General features: G+C 36.8%; 2 protein-coding genes across 2 annotated transcripts in view; one reads left to right on the forward strand and one right to left on the reverse strand.

Annotated features, from left to right (window-relative positions):
- The first annotated feature begins 762 nt into the window (after nucleotides 1-762).
- LOC150081638 (general transcription factor II-I repeat domain-containing protein 2-like) lies at nucleotides 763-1,356 on the forward strand. Its single transcript, XM_090380273.1, has one exon. The coding sequence runs from the start codon at nucleotides 763-765 to the stop codon at nucleotides 1,354-1,356; it is 594 nt and encodes a 197-aa protein (XP_090236399.1).
- A 1,529-nt stretch (nucleotides 1,357-2,885) lies between these two features.
- The window catches only part of LOC150081639 (methyltransferase-like protein 25B), a 118,559-nt gene continuing 105,954 nt past the window's right edge, over nucleotides 2,886-15,490 (reverse strand). Inside the window, exons 10-11 of the mRNA XM_090380274.1 lie at nucleotides 7,763-7,950; nucleotides 2,886-2,971 (exon numbers count right to left, since the gene is read on the reverse strand). Of these exons, the coding sequence (XP_090236400.1) occupies nucleotides 2,886-2,971; nucleotides 7,763-7,950 (274 nt within the window). The remainder of the gene's footprint in view (nucleotides 2,972-7,762; nucleotides 7,951-15,490) is intronic.

The following is a 15,490-nucleotide window of genomic DNA, read 5'->3' on the forward strand; positions in this document are numbered from 1 at the left end:
CAATCCATGGATCTTGCATTTGTCTAGGCCAAATTGTATCCTGATGTCAGTGCTGAATCTTGAGTGATCTGGAGTAGCTGTTGGAGTTGATTCTTAGTTGCGGCATAGAGTTTGATGTCATCCATGTACATCAGGTGAGAGAGAGGGTGTACAGCAGGGGTGTCAAACCAGCAGCCCATGCCACCTCCATGGAAAATACCGACATTTCTAAAATACGTTTCTACCGCTTTCCACTGCTGTCTAATGCTTTCAGTGATCGTGCAATTTCCAGAATTTTCCATTGCCTATTTAAGCGTACTGACATTTTGTCAGTACACATCATTTTGTGTACTGACAGTTTTACTGCGGATTTCATACTGTTCGAGTCTGTTATATCGTAATGCGAGTGAGCTAATATTTGTGTTGCTGTTTCTATTTAATAAAGTCAGTAAGCAAACAATTTTGTGCTGTGACTTATATACACGTGATTACGACGTAATGTTACTTTCCAAGCCAACCAGAAAAGAAAGGTTGTTGATGAGGGGAGACAATTCCAGGAAAGATGGGAATTGAGTTACTTTTGCACAGAGGTAAAAGGTAAAATTGTGTGTATTATTTGCAATGAATCGATTAGTGTCATCAAAGAGTACAACATTAAAAGACACTATGATACAATTCACAAAGAAAAATTTTCCTGCTTTGAGGGTAAATTAAGAGAAGAAAAACTAAAGGATTTAAAGAACTCACTTCAAAGGCAGCAAAATGTAATTAAAAAAAAAATTAATGAAGCAAGTGAAAGCCAGTTATGAAATCAGCTATTTACTGGCAAAACATTCCAAACCTTTCAGTGAAGGCTCCATGGTTAAGGAATGCATGATAAAAGCGACTGAAAACGCCTGTCCAGGAAATGTGAAAGTGTTCCAAGAAATTTCATTGTCAAGAAGCACAGTGGCTGAAAGGATAACCGAGATAGCAGACAACTTGCGTGAACAACTGCAGAAAGCATCCACAACGTTTCAATGTTTTTCAATTGCACTTGACAAAAGTAACGATATTCAAGACATCGCACAAGTTGCATTGTTTCTTCAAGGCTGCGATGACAATTTGAAAGTAACTGAAGAGTTTTTGGAAATGATTCCCATCCATGGAACTATTACTGGGGAAGACATTTGTGAAGCTCTATGGAGCATTCTGGAGAAATACAAGCTTTCTCTCAAGAGATCCGTGGCTGTGACTACCGATAGTGCTCCAGCCATGACAGGCAAAGTCAAAGAATTTGTATCAACACTAGAAGCAAAACTGAAGGACGAATATCCGGACAAACAAAAATTGCAATCTTTCCACTGCATTATTCATCAACAGGTTCTTGTTAAATAAAAGAGAACAACTCATACCTTTTTGCAAGAAAATTCTTCAATCCAACGCAATTGATCCAGTTAATACATTATGTAAAAGGCCCAAGTTAAAAACGTGATATAAACCATTAAAATACTGTTACTTTAACCCAATTTTCTAAAAACTAATCTTGCATTCAGTTCTCATTATCCATTCACCGCCAAGAAGGAAGAACAAAGCGTAACTGATGCACACCAACCCACCCAAAACTAAAAACCAACCAGCAATACACAGACTGGAAACCAAAGACAATTGTCATTATTATACATTAAAATCTTTTTGACTAAACCACTTTTTGCTGCGATCCGTGCTCACAAGAAGTAAAGTAACACACTTAACAAAATCCACTCTGTTATAAAATTGAATTCAATTAAAATAAGGAACACGTGATGAGATTATTTTTGTCAACCAATGCAAATAGAATTATTCACATATGCGCATAAAGGTCCACGAATCCAAAATAGCAAATAAGTACGTTTCTCAAATTTGAATTTAATTTCATTTCTAGTGTTTTGGCTATTAAGAGTTTTATGTATTTTTTTCTACAATTAAAAGTTTTATGTATTTATAGGATTTGATTAACAGTAATTCCATGTTGAATAAAACCAAGTTTCCAAAAACCGAAATATTTCATTTAATCGGATTTCTTATTATATTGATTTTCAATCTAACAATTTATAGATAAATTTTTGGCTTTCCTATGGGACTGAGCTTGAGTGGTCTAGTCACAGAAATTTACCTTAACAATATTGAACAATTATATTTAAATCTGTATGTTCCCAGTTTAACATTTTATGGTAGGTACCTAGACGATATCCTTGTTATTTCAGAAGAAAATATTGTTAATAATTTTATGGATTCTTTAAACAAAATATATACAAGACTTATATTATATTATATTACACTTTAGAAGAAGAAAAACCAGGAAAGAAATCTATAAATTTTTTTAACTTTACGTTAACAAGAGTTAACGATAACCATATATTTTAAAATATACTGTAAATCAACAAACACGGAAATTTTTGCATTATTCATGTTATCACCCTTTTAGTTATAAAAGGAGTATCATTTTCAACCAATTCTACAATGCATACAGATATAGTCTACAATGCATACAGATATAGTTCTACGCAGGAAGCTCTTAATGACAAACTCAGGGAACTTGCTACAAGGTTTTTGAACAGGGGATACTCATTAAGTATAATTGGGAGCATTAAACGCCAGGCGAAACAAAAATCTGAATCAGTTTCACTTAGTAAGAACACTACCCACAAATATTTTATTAAGGTTTCTTATGTACAGCAGTGGTATAAGCAGTTTATTAATATTTTTAAAAACATGGAATTTAAAATAGTGGCACAGCCTGTAAATAAACTCCAGACAATATTGAAGATAAGGAAGACTACGTCAATCTCTAACATGGAACGAACCAATATAGTCTATAACATTGCGTGCGGGGAATGCAACTCTTTTTACATCGGTTCTACCCAGAATTATCTTTCTATGCGAATTCAACAACACCAGGCATCTGTGAGGGCAAAAAAGGACAGATGAAGCTGAACTTTCCTTTCACGCCATCCAGGAGAACCATGTTTTTCTTTTTAACGAGACAAGTATAATTAATATACAAAATAAATACATAAAACTCTTAATAGCCGAAACACTAGAAATTAAATTAAATTCAATAAACGTATCATTCACTATTTTGGACTCGTGAACCTTTATGCACATGTGTGAATATGTGCATTTGTTAACCAATGCTATTTGCATTGGTTAACAAAAATAATCTTGTCGCGTGTTCCTTATTTTAATTGAATTCAAATTTATAACAGAGTGGATTTTATTAAGTGTTACTTTACTTCTTGTGAGCATGGATTGCAGCCGAAATAATCTGGTCACTTATAAAGAAGTTTAGTCAAAAAGATTTTAATGTATAATATGACAATTGTCTTTGGTTTCCAGTCTGTTTATTGCTGGTTGGTTTAGTTTTGGGTGGGTTGGTGTGTTTCAGCTATGCTTTGCTCTTCCTTCTTGGCAGTGAGTGGATAATGGGAACTGCACACAAGATTAGTCTTTAGAAAATCAGGTTAAAGTAACAATATTTTAATGGTTTATATAGAGTTTTTAACTTGGGCCTTTTACATAATGTATTAACCGGATCAATTGAATGTGAGCGTTGGATTGAAGAATTTTCCTACAAAAAAGGTATGACATGTTCTCTTATATTTAACAAATATAAATAAATAAATAAATATTATTTATGTAGGAAAGATTAAGCTTTATTGCTCTTATATTTTGTAATCAGCAGGTTCTGTGTTCGAAAATACTGAAAATGGACTATGTGCTCAAGACTGTGGCCAAAACTGTGAACTTCATCCAGTCCAGAAGACTGAATCTCTGCCAGTTTGCTCTCCTTCTTAAAGATTTGGAAAGTGAATTTGAAGGGCTGCCATACTACACAGAGGTTCGTTGGTTGTCTTGCCACAACGTACTAAAGAGGTTATTTTTTTTACTTTTGGAAGAAATAATACTGTTCCTAGAAATAAAAGGTCAGGATGTATCGCTTCTGAAGGGTCAGTCTTGGGTACAAGATATGGCCTTCCTAGTGGATATTACAGGTCACCTAAATGATCTAAACATCAAACTACAAAGGAAAGATCAGTTGATTACAGATATGCACAATGAACTGGCTAGTTTTCAAAAAAAAAAGTTGATTGTGTGGCAAAATTAATTAAAAGAGGGTAATCTGACTTACTTTTCTGTGTGAACAGTTGAAAAATCAGCCAAAGTTATAACTTTTCAAAATATTGTGACAGAACAGAAAAGATTAAAGATGAATTTGATAGGTACTTTAAAGATTTCAAGGAGCACCAAGAAGATTTTTCTCTTTTCACGGGTCCTTTTTCTTTTAATCAAGAGAGCTCCCATTTTCATACAAATGAAACTAATTGATCTGCAGAATGACTCAATTTTGAAAGAGAAATACCGAGAAGTTGGGATTCCAAAAATCTACTCATATTTAGGGCAAAAATACCTAAAGATAAGAAAGTTTGTCGCACAAATTCTATGTTACTTTGGGAGCACATATTTATGTGAACTGTTTTCACATATGAAAGCTAACAAAACAGCCCACAGATCAAGGCTAACTGATGCCAATCTTTCTTCCATAGTGAAGGTTGTCTTCTCAATCTTTGACTCTAAATTGCGTGATGCAAGCAAATGAAGTCAAGTGTCTGGCAAAATAGCCTAGATTACCTAATATCACGTATATTCCCTCATATATTGTATTATCTGTAATAAACTTGCTTTTCATAATTCGTTCTGTTGTTTATTCAGACTTTTATTTCCTTTCAATTAGTTATTAGTGCATTCTCAGCTGCGAGTATCAATCAGCAACAAGTGAGCAATTAAGAAGAATCATTAGGCTTAGCAATTGCAAGGTTTGTAGGTCATGTGCAGCCCACGTCAGGTACACTAATATGGGAAATGGCCTGTGGCTTAAATGAGTTTGACACCCCTGGTGTACAGTGGGTTGAGTGCTAGACAGAACCATAGTTGGCTCAGGGCATCTCCCTGGAAGATGGGTATCAGTCTGGTCATGATATTCTCAACCATGATGGTAGTCCTCCATTTTGCTATGGTTGCTTCTACGAAGTGAGTCAGTGTCAGTTTGACTTTGTAGATCTTCAGTGTCTCTATCAACCAGCTATGGGGTACAGAGTCGAAGTAGGTTAAATAAATAAAATAAAATTTCAGTTTATACTCCAGCACGACAACCAAGTCAGTAGAGTTTACAATAAATTGTCAATACAAATATTTATCGTAGTTAGTAGTCACGGGCTTCAACCCCAGTCACTCAAGGAACGCGTGCTATGCACTCTCGCTCCTGACCACTCGGCTACGTCAGGTTGTGGTACTTCTTGCAGGCTTGCTCCTTAACTGCAGCATCAATGGTCAATTTCTCCTTATATCATTTGCTTATCTGCTCACATCCCTTCTGCTGCTCAACCACAATGTTCTGGTTCTCCAAGTGGTCTAAAATCTTCTTAGTTATGCAGCTGGTACATAGTTGGGAGGGTACAGCTGGTACAGGATCTTGTACATAGTTGGGAGACAGATGATTGTTCTGTACTTTGCTGGGTTTGTGGTGCCTTTGTTCTTAGCCTTCAGGTAGATGATTCCTTGAGTTAGAGACTCTGGAATTGTCAGGGTGCATTATTATCTGGGTATTCACCCAGATAATAATGCACCCTGACAATTCTAAATTCACTGCTGCACAGATTTCTAAATTCACTAAATTCACTGCTGCACAGATTTCTAAATTCACTAAATTCACTGCTGCACAGATTTCTCCAGAACTCCTCAAGTACCTTTTGGTTGGGAGGGGGTTGTCTACTGCTTTCCTTCTCCTCTTGTCTGATTTTCCTGTAGAAGGCTCTCTGGTTTTCATCAAATGTCCTGTTGTCCATTTTCCTCTGGGCAAGTGCCAGGAGTTTCTTCTGGAGGCTGTCAAGGTATTCTTCAAACCTCTGATTATAGGTCTCATGTTTCCTGTGAATGTTTTCTTTCTTGTTGGCTTTCAATTTTCTGATCAGCTTCTTACTTCTGTTACCCCTTTGGTATTGGGTCAGTTGGCCCTATCTTCACTCTTATCTCTTCTGCTGTAGCCTTCTTTCCCAGGCTGGTGGTTCTTTGTCTTTGCATTTTGTGTTATGTTGGTCCCTGATTTCCCTTCCTTTAATCCTGATGGCTGTTTGAATGGTGTCTAGTGTTACTTCGTTGAGATAATCTGGTATTAATCACTACTGAGGTGGTCTGTGACTTGCCACAGGATTCTGTGGCACCTCCGTAGCCAGGAGCAGCAGTGCGTAGCACGCTTCTTGATTAGACCGGGTTCGAGCTGGTGACCACCAAATATGGAGGATGCGGAAAGGTCAGGGAATGACCACCGCATATCCCTGGAGCAATACGGCCTTAGTTGCTAATTCTCCTAAAAACCAAATAACAACAACAGGATTCTGTTGGGTCTCTGCTTCGGTATGGTGTGGGTCTTTGTGGGGTTCATTCCCTAAAGGTCTTCTATGGCTTTCTTCCACTCTTCTTCTATTCTGGATATTGCAATGTTGTCTGTTTCCACTTCAGTTTCTCTGGGTTGCAGTTCTTGTACTTGCTGTTCCCCTCCAGTTCTTTTCTGTATTCATTGTTTGTAGTTGGTCGTGTGTAGTTTCGTCCTGTATATTATCATGTCTGTCTCTAGCTTTGTTACTTCATAGTATGCTCGCATGATGAATGTATTCATGTCAATGCTCCATGCATTGGCTTCTTCTTCCCTCCTGGGAGGTCTCTGGTGTAGTTACACAGGAAGCACTTCCACTTGGTTGGGCTGGATGGCTTTTCTCTTCAGTTGTGGTAACCATAAAGGAGGCTGTCTCCGACTTTTCGAACCAACCTCTCTGCCTAAGGCCTGAATGTGAATGACTTTATCCTGCACAACGCTTGCAGTATGTTCAATATTTTTACAACTCATCTTCGGCCAGCTATGGAGGTCCTGTTTAGCATTGAGATCCAGTGGTGGGTGGTAGTGGCACCACTCTCTGCCTCAACAGTAATTTTAAACTTTCGCGACCACCTTCCCTGCGATGGGATTCGAACCCTAGTTCATGATATTGGTGGTTGGGCATCATAACCACTGGGCTAATTGTGACCCCATTATTATTATTATTATTATTATTATTATTATTATTATTATTATAGCTTGGAAAGAAAATCATTACACAGAATATTTTCAATATATTTTATGTAGGGAAAACACCAGGTCTGAGTTTTATGAAACTTCGGTTTCATAAAACTCAGACATAATTCGGAAACATAATACACTTAAGCACATAACAAACTAAATATGACTCTGCCGACATTTCTAGATTCTTGCTGAATCCTATCCTCAGGTTAATAACGAGACTTTGGAACTGCAGAATACTATAACATCCACATAGAGATCCTGACAGTCTGTATGTTGATCTTTTATAGTTATTCATAAACAATCTGTAAGGGTGTATTTATTATCTAAAGACATTTTTTCATCACTTGGAGCTGAACTGTAGCTAGCTAATTTCAAGCAGTATGCTGGGTTTCTCCTTACAAGGTATTTCTGGGTGGCTGGAGTATAGTACATTTCATGTGCCACACACACAAACACATACACACACACACACATCTACAAACCTAATACACCAATCCACATTGGGACTTACAATGCTTAATTTCATTGCACAATAAAAATAAATGAATAGACAAACAATATTAATTTTATCTAAGGAAAAAATGAAATTATTACATCAAAAGCATGCCAAATGCCACTTCCCAAACTTTATTAAAATTATAAAAGTACCTTTTTCAAATAAAAAGAGCATTCGATCCAGAAGAATTAAGGTCTCAATAGCTGGAGCAAGTAGCAGCCTTAAAGAGTAAAATGAAATAACATGTTTCCATTGTTGCAAACAGGAATGTACAAATGATGAGTGAACATCTTCATTTGGTATACTAAAAGACTGCTTCTTCAAAGCACTTTTCACATACCTGAGAAACAATCATTTTGATTAATGTAAAAATAACAGAAAGAATTTAAAAAAAAAACAACAGTGATCACTATTATCTCTAACTGTAAATAATAAATTTTTCCATCCATATATTTATTTATATAGTTCTGGTGTGTGTGTGTGTGTGTGTGTGTGTGTGTGTGTGTGTGTGTGTGTGTGTGTGTGTGTGTGTGTGTGTGTGTGTGTGTGTGTGTGTGTGTGTGTGTGTGTGTGTGAGATTGTGAGAGAGAGAGAGAGAGAGAGAGAGAGAGAGAGAGAGAGAGAGAGAGAGAGAGAGAGAGAGAGAGAGAGAGTACTAGAACAGGCATGACAGTCAACTGGATAGTTGCCTATGTGAACAGAGAAGCACGTAATTAGTCTATTTTCTTATCTACTTTCCACATATATTTTTTATTATTAATTTATTTAATTTTATTAATATATATATTTTTTATTTATTATTATTTTTTTTTTTTTGGCTGGTGCAGCAACAGCCTGTGGCGTCCCCACACTATGTGGTTGATACTAGTACAGCTGGAAAAATGTATGTCTGATTACAGTTGTGAAATTATACCTTGATGTAAAGTTAACATTTACACAAAAGAATAAGCATAAAAGGTAATTTAGGAGCTTTTTTCTCATTTTCAATGCTATTTTTCTCAGCCACATCAAAAAATAAAAGATATGAAAATTTTATCACATAGATCTACATTCAAAATGGACAATTCTAACATTCTGCAAAATCAGTGTATTTTTATTATTATGCTTTATTTATTTAAGTGTATACTTGTATGTAATATTTTCCTCTCAAGCAGCTTCCATGATTAATCTCTTCCATACATAGTACCTTATATGAACAATTCTCTAGCTACACATGGACACTGGGCATTTTCTGTCTACCACCATAAGCTTTTCTAGAGGTCATTGACTTATGCAAACACTGTATGACTAGCTTATGTTGCTGTAATTAGCAAGAGCAGTATGTGCTAAGTTACAAAGTGTAATGAAAGTGCTAATGATAAAAGAGGAAATGTCACCCTTTTCTGGATGAATTACGAGTATTAAACCTCAAATGATATCCCAAGATATGGATACTCAATGTATACTTGTATATATCAAGCTGCAACAAGTAATGACAGCAAAAACAAAACTTTCTTTATTAAAACAAAAGCAATCTTTATTATTACATGTGAGAAATTTTTTTGACTTTCTCTCCAAGTACAGTACAGCTGGTGTCGTTCTCATACTGGCTAAATTAATGTGTTAATCATCTCTATTCATAATCATCTATCGCGATGAAACTAAAAGATTATTAACATTTTAAATGAGAATTGCAAAAATTCTAGTGTTAAAAAGAGTAACTGATAAATTTTCTTGATTAATAATACAATGCTCTTATCTTGTACAGATATTTGATCCTGTTTAAATCAAAAAGGATATATTTTGGTTCTTTGTACTTTGAACTAACCAGGTTTGACTGCAATTGTACATGTGCGAATTGTTTGCTTGACTTCTCAATACTTATGGAGTACCAGCATGATTAAACACTTATACCATTATATATGGCCACTAATGTGTGCTCATAAAGTTAAGTTCATTGTGTCTATAGAAATATGAGTTCACATGCCAATTTGCATGATGCAGGCTAAAAAACCCAAAATATCTCACAGAAAAAGCCCTACACCCTCTGCCAGATTTGGATAACTACAGTCTTAAATGAACAGGACTTCAGAAATTTCTTCAGTCGTTGACAGGAATCAAACCCAGACTTCTTCAAACAAGTGGCAGACAGCAATGTACCAATGTGGACTACGCTGCCAAGGAGGACATGATCAACATATAGTCATATCCTCTCTGCAAATTCAAAATCAAATTAGAGGTGCAGCAATGGAGAGTTATACCTGGTTTAATATTAAGCCACACAAGTTCAGCACAATTCACAGTGACTTTTTATCTAAGAATGTACGAGTATTTACAAATGGATAAATACATAATAATTATTAATATAACATTATATTACAATACAGTACTATAATACAAGTATTATATTACAATATTTAATTATTATAAGTATTTATTTTTAAAGATAAGAAAAGTGGCTGACTAGATTTCTCAAAACTGAACTGTTCAAGGAACACTAACATAGTTTCTATTACAAAGGACTGCCCAACATGTAACTATATTTTTTCAAAATATATTTACATGTTATAAATAAATATTGCTATATATTGAAAAAAAAATGTATATTTTTTAATCTTTTCTAATATATCAACAAAACAGAAAAAAAAAAATGTAATACAGACAGTCCTAGTATAGCACGATAGTTGTGTTGCTAGAAACTCTCATGCAATGCAAAATCATGCAATATAAATAACAGGCCCTATGGATAAAATAGGGTTAGGTGTCGACCACCCAAGTCGTTGAATACACATTTGTAACCAAAACATTACCAAACACAATAAATAAAAGTAATAAAATATTGCTAATGCTTTTGTTTCTATCGTAAGCAAACTTGTCCTTTGTTTGATCTTCTATCCAAACAGATGACAGCAGTTCCATCTCTTCCAATTCTTGGTGTCTTGATCTCTGCATTCTTTCTAATTCTCGGCGTTGCCTCATTTAGGCCTGTAACACGTGCAATATCACATGTTCTTTCATTTCACTCAAAGTGTTTCACAATTTCATACTTTTTCTCTATTGACAGAGGCGGACTAGCCATAAGCCTTACCGGGGAAACCCCAGTGGGCTGGAGGCCAGAAGACGATGGAGGCTGATGTGATTTTAGCCATAAATGCTAGTATGAGGCTGCTACAAATTTTCCTCAATAAGAATTTTTGACCCGGTCCGCCTCTGTCTATCGATATTTCTTTTCTTTTTCTCTCTGAATCTGTAGTGTCTTCACCAGGACACTTCCTTTTAAGTATTTTACTCATTTTTAGGGAATAAAGCACAATTACAAAATGAAGCATGGTTGATACACATAAACAAAGCTGCGCATGAGTAGCAAATGAATAAACAACAACGTAAAGGCAGAGAGACACACTATTAACACCTCACTAGCTCACATTTTAATAAAGCACATTTCTGGAGGTCACTACCATAAAACAATAAAAAATTTCCAGTTGTGTTTCTGCTAGTGGAATCTGCTATAAACTGGTAGTAAACTCGATCTAACTGCATTTGCGATAATACTGATAGCTGGAATTGTGTGGGTTTTTACATTATTATGGTGAAATGTGTTTCCCCTTCACTGCTATAAAAACACAAATACATTTTCAGAATCTTCTCTTCATTTCTATCATGTTGCGTTCAGTTGGGGTGATTTCATGTTTGACTGCCATTTCTTGTAAAGACAAAGGCGAATCATGCATAAGGAAATTCGTTCCCCTATTTATAAATCATGTATGATCGAATTTGTGTAGTGTAAACATGTATTATACGAGGATTGACTGTTCTTTAGTACCCACAAAAGGACTTCAGCACAATTATTTTTAATCGTAACTTTTATACAAACCAAACTCAATAGTATGATAAGGCATTCACATATAATTAATTTACACCAAAATTTTGCAATCCTTTCTCATTTTTGAAATGCAAGGCAAGTAAACTTAAAATATGTGGATTACAAATTCATTACTTTTGATGTTTTGAGTCAAATACATATGATATTATCAACAATCCAAGCTGCTTTGATATTTTGCATGTAGTACTAGTAGAGGCACACGATGCAAGAAAGCAAGCTTACGCATCATCAGCCAAAAAAAAATTCCGGTTTCACCCCTCCATTCGTTCCAAATACTTGTCCAGCTCAGCCTTCAATTTATTTAGACTATCAACTTCCACAACAAAAGAAGGAAGTCTGTTCCACCAATCAACTACCAGCTAGCTAAAGGCAAATGTCCACACATCTATCCTACAACTGTCTTTCCTTAATTTGAATTTATGCTCTCTCAGGTGATTATTCTGAGCAAGAGGAAGGATTCCATCAGCATTGAGCATGATCAATCAGATCATCAATCAGATCACCTTGCAGGTGCCTAGTCTCCAAATACTGTAATCTGCAAAATGGAACAAAGGGTTGCTCGTAAGAGCAATCCTTTGTTCTATTCACTAATCTTGTTGCCCTTCTCTGTACTCGTTCCAACAGCTCTACATCCTTCTTAAAATGAGGCCTCCAGACCTGTATACAGTACTCAAGGTGTGGCCTGACCATCACCTTATACAAGGGGATAATCACCTCCTTATCCCTGCTAGAAAAATTCCTGTATATATCACTGACAAGACACTATGAGCTACTCTTGCAGACCATCTGCACTGCTAAAAAAACATATCTGCCTGCACAATTACCCCAGGTCCTTTTCATTCTCTACCACTGTCAGTGTAGTATCAGCGGAGATGGGAGAAATACCAGGTGCCGTCTGACACGAACATTGTCAGTGTAGTATCACAGAATTGATACGTTACTCTGGGGTTACTGCTTCCCATATGTAGTACTTTACATACATTTGTCAATGTTAAACTTCATTTGCTACCTCTCAATCCATCTGCTCAACTTTTCTAGACCCTGTTGCAGCAGCATACTGTCATTAACAACTCTGCCAACCTTTCTATTGTCTGTAAACTTGGATATTAAGCCTGATATACCATCAACAATATCATTTATAAATACAGAAAACAACAATGAACCCAACACTTAACTCTGAGGGGCTCCACTAATAGCATTAGTCCACGAAGAGCAGTGTCCATTGATTACCACTCTCTGTCTTCTCCCACTCAACCATCCCTTCATCCAGCAATTTGCCTCCAATGCCGCACTGCTCCAATTTGTGCAGCAATCTTCCATATGCAACAGTATCAAAGGCCTTTCTAAGATCCAAAAATATGATATCAAAGTTATTCCCTGCATCCAGTTGCTTTGTGACCACATCATAGTATCCAATCAAATTGGTCAGACAAGACTTCCCCTTAACAAAACCATGCTGTGTCCGAGCTATAACTGAAGTCTTGTCTAGATGATCCAACAGTGTCTCCATTAATTTTCCTGGAACAGATGTTAAACAGGTCTATAATTATTTGTGTCGCCCTTTGATCCTCCTTTATGAATTGGGGTCACATTTGCACATCTCCAGTCCATGGGTACCTCCCCTGAGTCCAAAGAAGCTCTCATAATTATGGCTAATGGTTTGCTTACTTCCTTTGTTGCCTCCTTTAATATAACTGGATAGATCCCATCCACCCCAGGTGCCTTTGTTTATTTTCAACAATTTCTCCTCCACTTTGCTCTCACTTATAACAAAATCACTTAGCTCCCTGTTAGAGTTTGATAAACTTCTGGCATTCCCCTCCTTGAATAACTCCTCACGTGTGAATGTAGACACAAAATACTCATTTAGTTTGTTAGCCACCTGAGCAGGATCATCAACAGTTGAACCATCGATATCCAGTGGACCAATCTGAGTCATCCCTTTCCTTCTAGAGTTTACATAGGTAAAGAACTCTTTGTTGTTTTTCTTTGCATCCTTTGCCTGCCTAACCTCCTTTGTGACTTGGTTACAGACCAGCTTATATCTATAGTAGGCTTCCACGTCACCCATTAATTTATATGTATCCCATGCATTTTTCTTCTCTGCCACATGATCTCATTAGTTCATCTGACATCCATTTAGGCCTAAACATTAAACACTATTTCTCAGTTGGTATGTAAAGCCTTGTAGCTTCCAAGATTAATTCTTTGAATGCTTCCCTTTTGAATTTGCTGTTGGTAACATCATCAATTGGTCCCACCATATAGAATTTAAATACTGTCTCAAACCTCCGTAGTCACCTTTATGAAAGCAAAAACCCTTCCCTTTACTCTTGATGGTAGTTAACTCTTTGAGTAAATTCCACTTCAGCACATTGTGATCACTGTCACCTAGTGGTTCCTTTATCTGCAGATTCTTAATGCATGAAGAATCACTATTGATAATCAGATCAAGAGCATTACTCCCTCCAGTTGCCTCCCGGACATGCTGATGTAGAAAACAATCATCCAATAAATCCACAAAAGCCTTGCTAGTGTATGAGTGACCAACCCACAAATTCCAGTCAATATCCGGGAAAATGAAAATCCCCCATTATAAGACTCTCTGATTTACTGGCACACTCTATATCCCTGTACAGTTTTTTATTATACTCATCAGAGTCATTAGGCCTATAACACACTCCTACTCTCAATTTTGATTTCCCAGTGCTTATGTCACACCAAACTGACTCGACACTGCATTGTCCACAACATCAACTGGATGTAGTTCCTTAGATTTTACGTGTTTCTTAACTAACAGCATAACCCCCCCTCCTCCCTTCCTGTCCTGTCTATACTTCTGTACACATTGTACTCCCCAAATTCCAATCCTGCACTGCTTATGTCTGTGTGACACCATGTCTCTGATATCCCAACAATATCAGCCTTTGATGTTTTGACCAACACCTCAAATTTATTTACCAAACTGCTAGCATTCGCATACACAGAAGTATACAAATTGCATCTGTTCCTATTCTTAGCTACCCTAACACAACTCATGTGTTTACTTGTACCCAGTGTTTCCCAGCAGTCTCTGAAATACCCTGCATCTTGTTTTCCAGGCTGCTGCTCATTCCAATAGAAGCAATGCAAGAATCACTGTAAATCTATTAGTCCGTGTATCCCCCCAATCTTGCAGTTTTCCTACCCCCTAACACTGCCTCAATAGCATCGGGAAATATTCTTGCATCCTTCAGAAAAATTCTTCCCCTTCAGCCTTGCACAATCTCTCCAGGGCCAAATTGATCGACAAGGCTCTCATCATATACTCCCTCCTATTGTGTCTGGGCAGAATTGCAGACAGTTTCAAATTCACGGCTTTTTTTCAACACTGACCTGTACTTGTTAAGTAATTCTGTCGGTCTCCTACTCTTAATATCATTAGTGCCAATGTGTACAACAATATCACCTTTTGTGCCCTTAAAAGATATCTGCTCTACAACGTCATCAACCTTTGCTCCAGGCAGATATACCCTGGTCCTGTACTTTTACAATACGTTTCCCATTTCCCTGACAACAGAGTCACCGACAACTACTAGTTCCTGTGGGACCAGCGCATTCTGCCTTGGGGGTTACCGCTGTGTTGCACGATGTTCCAGTGCAAGCTCTGGAGTTGATATGGGCAGCTGAGAGCTTGATGGGCCCTCAATTTAGATCCTTCAAGGGCATCCACCCTGTCCTTCAAGTTCTCATATAGGCCCATAATAATGCTGAGTTATCGCCTGATTTCCTCACACTCCTTACATCATGCATACGCAAAGACATTCCCCTTGGCAATATCATGTCTCGTACCTGATTGCTCCAAAAACATCAAACAAGCAATGTATTTTAAAAGGCTGTGATTCAGAGGGCAACTGCCCCCCACTCGGTTCTCCCCTGAGCAACAGCGCTCCCATTAGCTTGAGCCTTTTGCTTTGCTGCTCTGGTCTGAGTCATGATTTAGATTTAATTTCAATAAAATTCAATTTCAGTACAAAAT

Source organism: Mastigoproctus giganteus, chromosome 8 (genome assembly GCF_048544385.1).
Source record: "Mastigoproctus giganteus isolate SK-2022 chromosome 8, ASM4854438v1, whole genome shotgun sequence".
In the NCBI taxonomy this organism is placed as follows: domain Eukaryota; kingdom Metazoa; phylum Arthropoda; class Arachnida; order Uropygi; family Thelyphonidae; genus Mastigoproctus; species Mastigoproctus giganteus.